The sequence below is a fragment of the Tympanuchus pallidicinctus genome, unplaced genomic scaffold (genome assembly GCF_026119805.1).
Source record: "Tympanuchus pallidicinctus isolate F22 unplaced genomic scaffold, pur_lepc_1.0 scaffold3, whole genome shotgun sequence".
Classification (NCBI taxonomy): domain Eukaryota; kingdom Metazoa; phylum Chordata; class Aves; order Galliformes; family Phasianidae; genus Tympanuchus; species Tympanuchus pallidicinctus.
This window is the reverse complement of record NW_026294747.1, coordinates 43,242,353-43,258,242: the sequence shown is the minus strand read 5'-3', so window position 1 is coordinate 43,258,242 and position 15,890 is coordinate 43,242,353. Positions and strand designations below refer to the sequence as shown.

At 35.6% G+C, this 15,890-nt stretch overlaps 1 protein-coding gene across 4 annotated transcripts in view; it reads left to right on the top strand.

Moving 5' to 3' along the window:
• Positions 1–15,890, top strand: part of TTC7B (tetratricopeptide repeat domain 7B) — a 122,876-nt gene that overhangs the window by 43,028 nt on the left and 63,958 nt on the right. For all 4 annotated transcript variants that reach the window (XM_052693680.1, XM_052693683.1, XM_052693681.1 and 1 more), the window contains exons 6-9: positions 837–915; positions 2,913–3,085; positions 5,923–5,986; positions 10,424–10,561. In XM_052693680.1, the coding sequence (XP_052549640.1) occupies positions 837–915; positions 2,913–3,085; positions 5,923–5,986; positions 10,424–10,561 (454 nt within the window). The remainder of the gene's footprint in view (positions 1–836; positions 916–2,912; positions 3,086–5,922; positions 5,987–10,423; positions 10,562–15,890) is intronic.

Sequence of the window (15,890 nt, the reverse complement as noted above, 5' to 3'; positions counted from 1 at the left end):
TAGTCTGTCAGCAGTATACAAACAAGCTGTAGTAATATCAAAGAAGATATTCCTGAAGGTTTTTAAATACAATAAAAAATAAGATAGCAGAGATGATACAATGGTAAGAAAAAGATAAAACTTTAGGAACATTCAAACTAATCTGTTAATTCTACTGTTTGAGAGTGAAGTTCAGATCTGCTAAAACTGTTGGTGTGATTGAGGCATCCTTTCTTAGGGGCGTGTATATGTTTAGGGCAGCAGAAGTGGGAGAAGCATGAGCAAAGAAACTTGAGCTGTAGAAGCCACACTAAAAATCAACTGAAATCAAGACCACTGATCTCTCAGTCCTCTCTTCTGGCTGTGTGTTGAGCCTTGTTTTGTCTTGATTCCTATGGAGTTAAGAATTAACTTTCACTGGGTCTTGAAAGATTTATTCTTATTTCCTATTTTCCTACAATAAGATACTAAAAGGCGGCTAGAATTTAATTCCTCCCTCTCCCCCACAGAAAACGCTCACAGTTTCTACTTTTTTAATGCAATTAAAAATTAAAATTATTGTAACAGCCTGAAACAGTTTTTTTTCCAATTGAACTGATCACTTCTTACATTTTCTCTTGAGCTGTTTGCTGATCTGCAAATGCTTTTGGTTGTCTTTTTCAGCACTCTGGCAGCAGAGGTTCTCTATAATCAGTGATGGGGTGCCCAGATATGTATAATTCACAGAAAGGTGATCTTGATGCACAGGGGGAAAAAAAAAAAAAAAAAAAGTTGCTATGGCTTTTAATGATTTTATCAAATAATATATCAAGATGTTGCCATGTCTAAGAATGCTGTTAAATTTTGTTTATGTGCAGGAACTTGACAAGAGGAGTTGGTAGATTTAGAGAATTACTAAGAGCTGTTGAAACAAGAACTACACAAAATCTGCGAATGGTAAGTCATTAGACCATGTTCCTATTGCAACTTCTGAATTCCAGTAGGTAGATGAAGCATAAATATGAGCTAGGGACAAATAATCAAGCTGCAGCATATTGATCAGGATGTGTTATCTGCCATTTTGTAAAGGTACGTTTCTTGGTTGAAGTGATTTATTAAAGTAAAAACAGAATGCTTGATGACTGGTCTTCCCTAGTTCTTTGATTTCTGACCAACAATGCTTTCAAACTTAGTCATAGTTGTCCAATTTGTGATTTGTGCTACTTTCACCAGGATATTATTTCATCTTTCTGTAATGTAATGAGATTGAGGACAGTGTGCAGTGTCTTCATTTCTGTTCTTTAAGTTGGAAACTTCAAGTTATCATTTCTTTATTTTCATAATAAAGAAATCCTTCTTCAAGGGAAGGAAAAAAAGAAGACAAAATCTTACTATTGATACAGACATAAAATAAACCTCTACCAAATAAATGATTTGTCTTTTTTTGCTTTTTTTTTGGTATAACAAAGGGCCAAGGCTTGCATCTTTTGCTCTAAGGTAATGACATTTAAAATGTCTTAGATTAGTATTTTAATACTACACGTTTACGACTTCCAGAATAGTAATAAGGTAACGTGATTCTTAATGAATTTAATAATGAATGCCTAAAAAGCGTATTTAAATTATTAAATGGCAGAATTTCAATGGAGAGGGATAATATTACAAATGTTAGGAAATAAATGATATAGGAATTAGCGTGGAAAATGTAGGTCATATGCTGCTGCTCATGGCTTGATCATTACACATTTATTCCTGGGAAATGCTGACAATTCTGATGTAAATGCTTGCTTTTTTTCTATTTTGCTGGTAGTAATCTGAGTTGTCATCATTTTCATATATACTTATGTAGCTTGTATGCTACATGACAGTAAACATGAAAGTGCAGATTAAATTGCTAGTTAAAGATTGTAGGATGACTTTTCAAAGCTTTAAATTATTATATAATATTTATGTAATTATTTTTGTACTTAAATATTTGGTACTGGGAATAAGTGGTCAAAATAAATTTCTTCATGCTTGTCTGCAGCACGCTTTCACTCTTGCTAAACCTTACCAACGGCAACAAACACTAGCACCTTCCGGCCCTAGCTGTCGGAAGCCCAGATCAGTTTGGATCTGGATTATAGCTGTGGTGAGCTGCCAGACACCCACTGCTCTCTCGCTCGCTCTGCCTTATCAACAGGACAGGAACAAAAAGATAGAAAAGTTTGTGGGTTCAGAGAAAGAACTTTACTGTCGTGGGCAAAGCAGATCTGACTTTGGGAAAACTAATGAGATTTATTGTCAACTAAAACGGAATTGAATGGAGAGAAACAAAGGCAAAATCTAAAATACCCACCACCACCACCTTTTCCCAGGTTCAGCTTCACTTTTTCCTTCCTAACTCTTCTACCTCTTCTTCCTCAGCTGTGAGCAAGCAAGCACAGCAGTAATGGAAAAGGGGGAGCTGCAGTGTGTCCCTAGCGTTTGCTCTGTACTTCTTCATCTTTGTGTTTTCCCAGCACTCCTGTGTGGATCCTTCCCATGTGCTTCAGCAGTTCATTCAGGAAACACTTCCCTACTCCCTGTGGCCTCTCTACATCATCTGTCCCATAGTCTCCAGGGAAATATTTGCAGAGGTTAGGAGAGGTAGAGCTTTCTGAGTATACAATATAAAATACCCAGAAAAATACCTGAATGTGCTCCACTATTAGGAGCAACAGTTGATGGTGTTTATACTTATGTGAACTGTAACAGGCAAAATTGAAGTTTGTTACTGCCATTTTTAGTTTGCATTTAGAGAATTTAAATGTGTACTTACGCCTTTCAAACAACAGAATGCCTGATATTTTGGATGCTTTAAAATAAAAGAAAATACGTTCCACTTGACTAATACGCATTTAAAATAATCTGGTATTTTTGAAGAGACTGCATTCAGCATTTCAAAGGAAAATATTTATCTTCTACTTTTACAGACGATAGCAAGACAACTGGCTGAAATTTTGTTACGAGGCATGTGTGAACAGAGTTATTGGAATCCACTGGAAGATCCTCCTGACCAATCGCCACTGGATGATCCACTTAGGAAAGGTTCAAATACAAAAAATTACACACTCAGTAGAAGACCACGGGTATATACTGGAGAAAAGTATGTCTGAATTCACACCTCTCTCTTCTGTTTCCATAATTGCAATTGTTATCCGCTGCACTGCGTAATTTAGTTCATATGGTTGAAAATGCAGAAGGGATTGGGCAGCGTGAATGTTCTTTAGGCAGAAGTTTGCAGTGTATCACGAGACCTTTTGTTCTCAATCCTCCAAATATCTTTTTATTCCATACTGAGGTACATGGTAGAGTTCTATATTATCTTAGAGATCTACAAGAAATCATAATATTTGTGGCTATCTTTCTGTCACCTTGAGCTACTCAGCTTTGTGCTCTTCCACCTCTTCTGCTGTATGTATCACAAGTAGCTTTTCAAAATGGAAAGTTTCTGTCTAAATGTTTGAAAATAGCAGAATTGTAGCTTATGCTTCTGTGTGGTTTTGTTGTTTCTTTTTTTCCCCCCAAACAATCGGCTTTAGTAGGAGTGTTAAATATTTCTTAGAATATGGACTTTTTAAATAGTTATAACTTGTTATTTGTATCTCCTGTGCTTTTGTCAAATCAAGTAATGAAATCTGAAAGATTTGGTAGTCATTGGTTTTCATTTATAGTAAGTTTGATCCAATGAAACTTTGTTGCTTTCATATTATATGTAATGCGCAGTAAAATCTTGTTCATAAATTAATGGCTGACCTGTTCAAAGTCCTTGAGGGATCACCTTATTTAATGTAGCCAACAACCACTGCTTGCTTGCTGTGATATATGTTGGAAACACTGTGAGCCGGGAAACTGAGAAACAGAATTGTAGCAGTGAAAATAATTATCTAGGCAAAGTTATGATTTGTTCTAGTAGGACAGTGAGTGTTTTAATTTTTAATTGAGATAGAGAAGATTGAAATTCCATTTGAACTCAAGAAAACATCCTTTATAGAACTAGAAGAGGTTGCAGAGCCTCCATCGCTAGAGAAGGTCAAAATCCAACTGGACACAGTCCTGAGCAATCTGCCAGCTGACCTTGCTTTGAGCAGAAAATCTGGACCAAACAATCTCCAGAGACCTTCCAATTTCAGCTATTCTAAGAAATTGGTGTGATTTGGGAATCTCCTTTGAGGAGGCTGTTACCTGTTCTGTGTGAAACTCTTGACTTTCTTTTCTCCAAAAAACTGACTTATATTTTTTTTTGAGAATATTGTCCTTCTGTAGGTTTAAAAGCTAGGAATTGTGGGTTTTTGAATTTCAGACTTGTCTGAGTATATCTTGACTGTTAAATCATTAAAGGCAGTGTTTTGAGCTGTTATGAGTATTTTGTTTACGTGGATTGATAGTGATAGGACAAAGGGGAATGGTTTAAAACTGAGATAGGGGAGATTTCGGTTAGATATTAGGAGAAAGTTTTTCACTCAGAGGGTGGTAACTCACTCTAACAGGTTGCCCAAGAAGGTTGTGGATTCCCCATCCCTGCAGGCATTCAAGGCCAACCTGGACATGGACATGGCTCTGGGCAACCTGATCCAGTGGTTGGCAACCCTGCACATAGCGGGGGGTTGAAATGGATGATCATTGTAATCCTTTTCAACCCAGGCCACTCTATGAAGTTACTAAATAAGGAAAGCTCTTTAACGATGAGTACATTTTCCCAAACATTCAAACAACTTCTTTGCTTCCCAAGTAAAGAAGAATCAGTTCCTCTGTTATGGCATGTAGTAAATATTAAACTGTTTTCCCAGATTGTGACCTTTTTATTATTAGCTGCAGATTTATTATTTATTGCAGATCTCCATGTATGAACACTTTATATAGTAGTAGCCCCATGTAATTGTAGCACTGTACCACATTGCTGCTACAAAGTAGAATGGCCCTTCTCTTCAAAGATTTTTAGCAATTCTGATTCCTCAGACCAGAACTCTTACAGCAGTCTACTCAGACTCAATCTTTCAAACTTATTTATATTGTTCATCATCAACTTATTCTTCTGTAGAAACAGAGCTCCTTTCGAAAGCATGGCTTTGTCTAGTATAATGTTTCTGTTCTTTGGAAATATAAGCAAGGAGTTCCACGATTTCAGCAGAGCGTGTAATTAAGTGCTTTTCTTTGGTCACATCAAAGTGATTAATACCAGATCAGACAATGTGTCTAGATTAGTACCTTATCTTCAACAGTGATGAAAAGCAAGTACCTAAGACAAGAAATAGCAAGACTTAAAGGAGACTTCTTACTACATGCTCCCCTGACCTCCAGCTTTTTGAGTCAGAAATGTTCTGGTTTGTTTTAAATACAGTGCCTAATACATTATTTAAATGCATTCAGTTTTATTGTTAAATCATTAAATGCATTCAGTCTTTTGAGGACAGTGAATGATGTTTGAAAAATATCATTTATGATTTTATAGATATCTGTTACACCCTTCTTCAGTTTTCTCCTCTGAGAGTTTCTTGTTGCTGACCTTTGAATCAGTGCTGCAGGTTCAGTTCATGTAGCTAGATGCCAACAGCTAGTTAAACCACAGGCTATATTTTTATAGTTGTCAAGTTATACTAAATTCTGGGGTACTTGGATGTGTTCTTTAATACTTGACAGCCATGGTTGTTTTGTTTTCTTACAATATGTGGGTAGTAATAGTGCTAGGAGGAGGGTTGGACTAGATAATCTTTATAGGTCCTTTCCAAGCTTGTGATTCTGTGATTATATTTGTCAACTTTTCTGAAAAGTAAATGTAGAGAGCTGCAGATAAATGAATCCTAAGCAATTTTTAAAGTGAAATTTATCTATTGTGTTTTATGGATTTTTCCAGTTTTTACAGTACTCAGTCACGATATTTGTGTAAGCTACTCATAAAAGTAGAATTTTCTGCTTAAATAATTGAATTTTTGTTTTGAACAGCATCTTTTGTCCTCAAGAAAATACAGAAGAAGCCTTACTGTTGCTACTTATTAGTGAATCTATGGTAGGTAAAACAGTGGATGTGCAAATGTTGCCTGTGTTTGTGTGTATTCCGTTTTCTTTTTTAAATGAAAACATTTTTTGTCATGCCTTGCTTTTTGACTCGTGTTTCATTTTCTGTTAGGAGAACAGGCAGTTACTTCTGAAATTCAAGCTTCTGTTCCTCTGAAGCAGCAGGATGAGCTCTGCAGATGTTATGAGTAGGAGTTTTTTCTCCTGTAGAGTGACTGAACATAGCCTCCAAATTATAGGCAGGTGAATACAAAGCCAGGTCTTTTCTCGTCACTTATCAATATGACCGCAGTTACACCAGCAGGTGTCATTCAGACAGACTCAAAATGTAAGTTGTTTTTTGTAAAAACCAAAATCAAAGACTGCTAGGTAAGCCTAATAAGCATCACCAAAAAATATTTTCCATTGCTCATTAAAACTCAGATGTCAGTCATATTTGTAAGTTATTTTTATTTATGCAGACATTCAGCCTTTTCTACTGGATTGTATTTCATTTTTTCAAGTTTCCTACTTTCCCCAGCAGGTAATTCCTTTCAGTGGACTACTTGTGCCTTTTAACAGTTTTTCATGTTTTCCTGTAGCATGATTTTACTAGTTACCGAACCACTGCCATGTACTGACTTTCTCGTACCAGGTCAGTTTTACTATGTATTCTCAAATAACAGAAATGAAAAGCTTAGGCTCAAACCCTTGCTGAGTTTGTAGCTGGAGGGGTGGAACCTCTGGAATCTCAGGCATTGTATATGGGACTGTTCCACTGAACACCGATGGCACTTAGTCTTTAAGTTCCTTAGGTGAGATCTTTTACACTCTGGCAAAATTTCTAATCTGTTAGTTAAGTAATATCAGAATAGTTTATTGAATGTTGTCCTAGTTGAATTGCTTTAAAGTTGCTGGGTACACTTCAAAAGTAGTGCAAATTACTATCCTTACTCCTAGTGAGCTGCATTGTGATGTCACTAGAAAACTAGACTGAGCAAATGTTTCCATATACCACGTGTTGCTTTTGCTGCATCTGAAAGGGAACACGTGCCTCTTCAAGGTGCTTGAGCAGCTTATGACAACCTAAAGAAGAATTCTAATGTGAACAGCAGTCACAGTGTGAAGCAGAAGCATGCCCACTGCAGCAGCATCTGACTATCAATTACTGTATTTGCTGGAGTACTTTCTTGCATATCAGTACTAAGAAGTCAAAAAGATCCTTAAATAATGCTTTTTTAGCTCTTCTTTCAGGTAACTTACAGCTTTTCCTTTATTAATTAGATCTGTCTAAATTGGATGCTTATCATGGTAGAGCATTACACTCTTAGCAGACTTTCAGTAATCTCTTTATTGACAAGTAATTATTGCAAGTTATCTGAGGCACAAGTGTTAGCCTTAAAAATATTTATCGCTTCAAACTTGTCTTTGTGAGAGTTGCTTCCTGAGAGTTAAGAGCTCTTTGTTCAGCACTGTGTGCTAACTCTTACCTGTAGTAGTTTTAAAGAACAATGTGACTCATCATTTTCAAATTGGTATGTGAGTAAGAAATGATTACAAAAGAATCATGAAACATTAGTATTTAGACATGGTCTTGTATTATCAATATATTATGATCTTTTACTTGTGAATTATTAAAAACACAAGGCTTCAGAACTTCTCTCCTTTATGAAATTATTTAAGAAAATACTGAAGAACAGAATGAGCATCACATGGAAGTAACATTGTGTGTAAATAAAAACATTCACATCCCTGTTTATATAACCCCCAAATCATACTTCTAGTTTCAGGGAAGTAATACACTCTAACATCATCACTTCTTATTTGCATTAGATCTAGTGCGACATACATCCAGAAAATTGAGTTCCCTTAATTTCTAAATTCAGAATGGATGCTTTAGTGGGTAAGATTTGAGTTGTAATACTTGTGAAAGAAATGATGTGGGAAAGATAGTTATGTGCTTTTTAAGTATTCTAATTCTCTTGTAGGTACATTTCAGAGAACAAAATGCCTTTTAGCCACATGACTGCTGCTGCAGTTTACTGTCATGTGTAATGAGGAAAGTCAGCAGCAACCCTGCCATCACTTATTGTAAGACGTTCTTGTATTTTAGCTGTTACACCTACAAACTGTAGATCAGCCTCTTCTTACTCAAGTTTGAATTTGTAGAAAGGTAGAATCTGAAGGGCTGAGAATTTCAAGTTACAATGGCAGTATTTGTTGCTGAATATCAGCTGAGCTGTAGTAACAGAATCAAGAGTGGTTGAGGTTGGAAGTGAACTCTGGAGGTCATTTTGTCCAGTCTCGTGCTCAGGCAAAGCCATCTGTAGGTTTCCCAGTACCATGGCTTTTGAATATCTGCAAAGATGGAGTATTCTCAGTCACTCTGAGCAACTCATTCCAGTGTTCAATCACCATTACAGTCAACAGAGAAAGTGTTTCCTAGTGTTTGGAGAGAACCTTCTGTTTCAGTTTGTGCCCACTTCCTCTTGTCCTGTCACTGAGCATCCACTTTCCAACTCAGCATCACTAAGGCTTTGAATTTGAAGAGGTTCCTGTGAGCCCATTTTGCCTGCCTGTCTAGGTCCCTCTAATTAGTAAGTAGCACAACCCATTAGTAGATCCACCTCCTAATTTTGTAACAGTAAACTTGCTGTGAGAGCACATTACACTCCATCATCCAGGTTGTTAATGAAGATGTTGGACAGGATTGAATCCAGTGTCACTCCCTGAAGCACACTACTAGTTGCTGGGTAGCCTTTGCTTGAGTGAACTCCTCCCACACCTCACCGTATGTGTTTATCTCAGCTCACGCAAGAGAACAAAGTTATTCTACTCATATTTGCTTCAGGCTTAAAGCGTGTATAGGGTAAGTGTAGCATACTGCAACTTAATTCATTTTCACTTAATTGTGTCTGAGACTTTAGCAGTTCTGAAACACTGAGCACTTAAAGTTTTAAGTACGTTGAACTGTTACGATTATGCAGAAAATGACTGTTCAGATATATAGCAATTAAAACTTAAAAGGCATCCTGTCCCATAATACGGCTTTGGCATTGCCACCCGTTTCTTTGAAAGTGTTAATTTAGGGCTTGTTCTGTGCTTGCAAGGAAAGGAATTGAATCAGTGATTAAACGTGGAGTTAAAAAGGAAGAAGTTCTTGAATCTGACTGAGTATTTATGCAGTGTGGAAAGAAAAAGCCAAAGTCATCTTGATCAGAAGAAAGCACTGTGCCTGTTTCCGGTTGGAAGGAGGGGGTAGGGGGAATGAAGTTCAAACCAGTCAGTCTGTGGATTGTTCAGCTGATAAATCTTGAAATGTCTGTGCATTTTATACTCTGAGTATCTCCTTGAAATTTTCTTTCTGTATTTAACTACACCGATTTTAAAGATTTATTTTTTTAGTATGACCAGAGCATAAAATGTTTTCCTATTATAGCAAAAAAAAAATTTATGGGTGCTTGATATGTGTTACTCCTCCCCTCTGAAAAAGGGATGAAACAAACTCTCCATTTTAATTTAATGTATTTAAATAAACGTATAAGGGAGGCCATACAATGTGTAATTAAAAAAAAAGAAAAAGAAAAGGCAGAGGAGAGGTGAACAGAGAGGAGAACTGGCTGACTTCAAGCAACCAAATATAATAGCATTTTTGTCAGTAGGAATATTAACAATCAAAAAATCTGGAAATGGAGAAGATGTCAAGATAACATATTTTCAGAGAGTTGATGGTATAGTTGGAGAAATACTGAGTAAATGAGCATTAGCTCCTGGGAAACTTGAATTTTGTTTTTTGCTCTTTGGCAGGATTTCTTTTTGAATATGGTCAACTCATTTAACCAGCTCTAGTTTAATTTATGCCCTTCTGAAAAGACAAAGCAAGGGCTTAGACTTGTGATGTGCATTTCACAGAAGTCTTGAAAGTACAAAGATGTATTGCAAACAAGAGCTGAGTCTGAACCTGTGCTTGGAACAACGGGCAGTTTTCATTTCTCATTAATAATTCCTGAAGGCAATTGCATGGTTAATCTGGGCAAGTGAGAAGGTAGTGTCATAATGTCATGAAGACAAAAGAAATTGATTGGTTCATTTCACAAAAAGATGAAGTAGAAGATTTGAAGATTCTTCTCATATGTTTTACTTGCCTACAAAACAATAAATTAAATTTTAGAAGATGGATATGCATTATATTTTAAAACATACTGTCTTTGGTTTCTGAGAACTCTCATAATTTATGTAATTAGAATCAAGTAATGAAAAGTAAATATGTGTAGAAACCCAAATCTTTCAGCTAAAGTGATTGAGGCTGTCTATAAATCAGTAACTGGTACTTTCTCTCTGTATCACCTATGCCAGCTGTTGACAGTCAATCTGATCATAATAATAGTTATTTGAGCAAGATTAAGGCTGAATTCAATGTCTGACTTGATTTCTTTTTGTTATGTTTCAGGCTAACCGTGATGCTGTTCTAAGCAGAATACCAGAACACAAAAATGATCGTATCATCAGTTTGCAAAGTGCATCTGTAGTATATGATTTGCTTACTATAGCCTTGGGAAGAAGAGGCCAATATGAAATGCTCTCAGAGGTTTGTCCATAGCGGTGAATACTGAACTGTGTCTTTGTTGTTTTTTTTTTCTGTTAATCTTATTAATTGTATTAGTACATTAGGGTTAAACAAATAAAGGATTCTTTCATATACTACTGTATAAATAATGGGTAGTTTCAACCCCCATTATGTACTGTCTGAATTTTCACAAGGTTCTCAAGCACAGAAATGTTGAAAAATGTGAGAAATGTTTAATGGCACAGCAATTCACATGCTTTTTGGTTGGCGAGGCATGGATCTGCTTAAATAGATGCACATCAGATAGCTCAGCTGACGGTGCTGAGGTACTACAAGGAAAACAATGTTTATAGTCCTTCGCCTTTTGGTTCTTCCACTTGTCTTGGCCTGGAGGATTTAGTTGCTTCTTATTTTGAATTCTCTTTCAAAGTTAAGGGGATGCCAAACTTAATTTTTAAAGTGGACTTATTTGAATATATTACTATAAGCCTTATTAATGTGTATTTGTAATAAGAGCTAAATATTACTGGTTGGAGGCTTTTTCTCACCTCGAATATTTTCTAATGGATAGGTCACCAGTATTAATACCTAGAAAAAGGATTTGTGAGGTTTTCTTTCAAAACAAGACTGACTTGTACATTTCATAAAATTTGGAGTGTTCCAACTTCCTGATAGTTTCTAAAATGATTTTGGAATTAATAAAGGGGAATGTATTACTTTTTTAGGTCAGTGGGAAAGTGCATTCCCTGCCTCAAATGTCTTGTGTTTGTTAGACTGTGGCAACTGGATACTTTTAGGAAATTTTCAAGTATTGTTTCATACCTGAGAAACAACCTGCCCAGCCACTCTTTGGGCTAAGCAGAGCTCCTGCTACTGAAAACAATGCTTACCCAGCAGCAGAATGCTGTCAGTGACCAGTATTAGTTAGTGGTGTCCAGAAGGAATACTTCAGCATGTGTGGTAAGCAGGCATACTCAGGGATTGACTTACTTAGAAATCATATCTGTTCATTTTAATACAGAATTATTCTAATAGGATAAAAATAAAACTATTTTTAATAATGAAAGTTCACTCATAAAAGTCTTTTTCTGATGTATGTTGATAGTGACACTATGATATCAAGTTCTGAATTTGAGTGTTCTTCCTCTTGAAAGCATTTTATAGTTGCATGTTGTGCATTAGTACAATAGAAGGTCTTTTCTGAATCTAAAGAATATGAAAGTTCACAGAGACTCTGATCCTACAGTAGAACATAATCATGTTATGAAGACCTGGTCCAAGTGGCAATTCTTATTTTGCATACAGATACTCTGGATACAAACAACTCCAGCAGGAACTTGTCAGGGAATGATTAGAACACCCAATTTGTTCCAGGTCTTGTCATTGAAAGAACAAAGAAAGCATAAACTTTAAGAGGTCGTTACAGCTCAGTGAGTGGTTGGAGAGTGACTTGCCCTTAGATCCTGTGACCCGCAGTCTGCAGCTTTTGTAAGCATTACATTTAATGCAAATTCAGAAGTGTTAACATAACATTGCTAAGTTATGTAACAGGAATGTAATTTTTTTGCCAGCTTTATTCTCTTTGAGTTAGTGATGATTGTTCTAGTGGAGCAGTTGCAGCTGCATGTCAGAAAACACCATTAGTCTATCTAACTGTGGAAATTGACCAGTTCTAGTATTTTTTTTAATCTTCTGGTTAAGTTGTAGCTGATTACTTATAGAAAAAAATACAATGCAAGAACATTAAATGAGCAAAAATTTGTCACATCTGTGTCATTCTAGTAAGTTATTCTACTATTCTAATGCTGAGTCATGGTTGAGGAGATGTTATTTCATTATGGAGTTTGTACACAATAGGCTTTCAGTTATGGCTTTTTTAACTAGATCAAAGAACTTTCTGCTGTCATAAATCTCTTCTTGAAGACAGGAAATCTGGCTGTCATCAGATTGTTTTTTAAGCTTCTTAGGATATGACATGTTGGACTTGATCAATGTCCTACCAGGGAAGAAATTTTCCAGACCAGAAATTTTCCTAGATACTCATCTTTCAAATCTCTAGCTTCAAGCACGTTCCTTTTAGAAGACTATAATGCTGAACAACAGAATTCAGTAATGCTTTCAAGATTACCTGTCCATATGGTGATTTCTCCGTATCAAGAGCTACATTTCTGCCTTTCAGGAGAGGGATTATGCTAAATGTTCAACTGCTTGAGTTGGTTGCCATTATCTTGAAAGTTAACTTTCAGTTTTCCATGATACTATGACTTGTTATGTATTTCTTATTGACACCTTCATGAAGTCAATTCCTTTGAAATTGAGATTTCTTAGTTCAGAAACACTCCTTTTACAAGGTTTTCATGTTGCTGGATAAATCACCTATGTAAATGTGATACGTATACAGTGCTTACTACTCTTGCCCTGTACTAATAGTTTTGTGAAATAATGAAGAAAAGACCATGCAACCTTATATATATAAGATTATATCTACAGCTGTACTATATCTATATCTACCTTATATCTATAAGATTGTAAAATCTTATAGAGAATAGTCAAGTATGTAACCAACCTTTTAGTTTCAAATGTTTTCTTCTTAGACAGTACTACTGGAGTTGTGTTGAAATAAAGGCTCTCAGGCAGTGCTTGCTCAAGCCATCTGGAAAACCCTTTCATATGTTGGTGTATGATACTTTCCTTTTTTAGGGATTTTCCTAACAGGGCAGATTCTTGCTAACAAGGCAGACTCTTCCTAATTCAAAGGTATAGAAAATAGTTATCGTATCCTGGAGTTCATGAATCCCAATTTATTTTAGACTTAAAGGAGTATGTCTGTGATATCTTCCTGTAGCAGAGGATTTTTAAAGAGCTTATCCTTTTGCAGATTCTCTGATGTCCAGAACTGTTGTGGATATTTATTTCTATTATCAAGCAAGAATCTTTTGTAGGTCCATCTCCTACTGGCTTCTTACCTTTGTGAAGTATGCAGGAGTTTAAAAGGGAGGGACAAAACTGTTAAGGAAATAATAGATTTTGTTTCCCTAAGTGGTCAGACTCAGAATTAGTATTCATAGTTTGTGGTGCTTTCCAGCCATTTCTTCCAAAGCGTTAATAATTCTCATCTGATATGTTTACGTAGTGGCCAGAATCACTGATTTGATTTTTCTTGCTTCAGTTGTCATAGATAGTTTACTATTATTATTATTGTTATTCAAATCGAGCATTATTTAAATTTTCTAGGTGTTGACTAGCTTATTTCTACATGAGCACAACCTAAATATTATATTTAATTTCCATCCACTGGAAAGTCCTTCAATGCTTTAAGATCAGTCAAGAAGCACCATAAGTCAGATAAATGAGAGGCAGAATTCTCTGTTTTATGTAGTTCTTCCTCACTTCCTCATTGTCATTGTCACTCTCTTCCTTTTGCTCAAGTTCCCTAAAGAAAAGAAAAGCAGTTGATGATAGAGAGTTAAATATATTTCTAAGGCAAACTCAGAAAAGCAAAGATAGAGACCTTTGGTGTTGAGGTGTTGTCTGTGATGAAATACCCTCTTGTCCTTAATATCATCCAGCAGGATTGTTTCTAAATGAAGTTGTGTTAATACTTCCAGAATGGATGTTAAGCACAGTAAAATGCGGTCAAAGTATTTGTTTTTCTAACTGCCACACTATTTTTGTAGTCAAAGACAAGTATGTGACTGAATTGCCAAGTGCTGTTAGCAAAGAGCTCCTGTCCAGCATGTCACTATCTGCTCTCACTTTGTCAGAGTCGTGTCTCACTAGCATGAGAGTGTTTTGGAACAGCAGTGATCTGGAGGCTGGACAGCAAAGAGCAGTACATAGTTCATTAATTAGTATGCTGAAACACAGTCCTAGAATTCTCTACAAATGGAAGACCTTTGCGTTCTTTGTTCTTGTACTTTGTTTTTATTATTTTGTTACTATCAAATTCTACAACTTCAGATACAATCTTCCATCAGTTAAAATGGGCAATTAATTTTCAATTAAGCAAAAAAAACAAAAAAAGAGTATTTGAAACACATAAGGTTGAATTCATCCTTCTTCATTTAGAAGCACTCAGATGAGGACTACAGTTGTACTAATCAGTGGAGATAGAGACAGGTTTAGCAACTGCTGTTTTGTGCCAGCTCCATGCGTGGAGGTGGTGGATTGTGCCTCACCTGGACATCTCTGTCAAATATCCAAAGTAATAGGAAATGAATCCACCTGCAGCTTATTTGATTTCTGTTCTTTTAACTTCCAATGTTGAAAAAAATATCAATGCGTTGTCTTAATAGATATTTAACCTGATACACATAAATACTAATTATGAACATTTTAAACACTTAGAAAGGGTTTGTTTTAGGAAACTTCTGTCCCTGTATTGTCATTTAATAAAAATACTGTTTAGAAATAGTCTTGATGCTGAACACTGTACAGTAGGAAAAATTATAGCTGACATTAGATATACATACATACATATACATATTTTCTTTTGTTTCTCATCCTCATAGCTATTCTTTGCTTCAGCTCTTGTTGTTATGTAGCAATACACTACTTAACTGTCTATTCTTCCAGAATCTGAATGCAAAAAATAATTCATGCTATTGCTATATAACATACATATTATAACTATTAGAGCAGAAAAGCTGCTTCCTTAATTGGACTTTGCAGACTGGAAAGTTCATTGCTAAAACAGTTTAATCCAGAGAAATATTCAACCTTTCAACTCTTTGGACCTGATCTGATTAGTTAAACTGAGTATAGTAAAATGAAATTTTTCTTACTGATAGCAGCGGATATGAAACCTTCAAAGTTAACATATAATGCTAATGTAATATACTAAATCTAGTATAGTAATAATGAATTTCCTATTGGCGTTCAGTTATTAAATAAAAAAAATCAGCAGAATATTTAGTGTGATAAGTTAAAATTCTTAGAAATAATATTCTTGGGTGAACTTTCCCTCATCTCTTAAGTAGTACCAATAAGTACGTATGGTGCCACTGCTGGACAAGTGTTCACAGTTTACAGTGTGTGTCCATGTACAGTTTTACTTTGCATTTAATGTTCCTCTTGCCTCTTGGAGCTTTTTGCTCCCAATACCTTCATTTAAGAGTAAACTGACTGAAATCTCTCATTCTTTCTGTTAAACTAAGCAGCACAGTGCAGATAGGTATATCTAAATATACTATATCAGAAATAAAGTTTTTGTTCAAGTTTGTTTCCTTCCATATGCAATCTGTCAGCTGTTTTCACTTATTTAAATAATTCAAATTTGTGATAATGTGGGGTTTAGATGTTTATCTATAAGAAATTTTATACTACTATATCGTAATAATCAAAGAATATG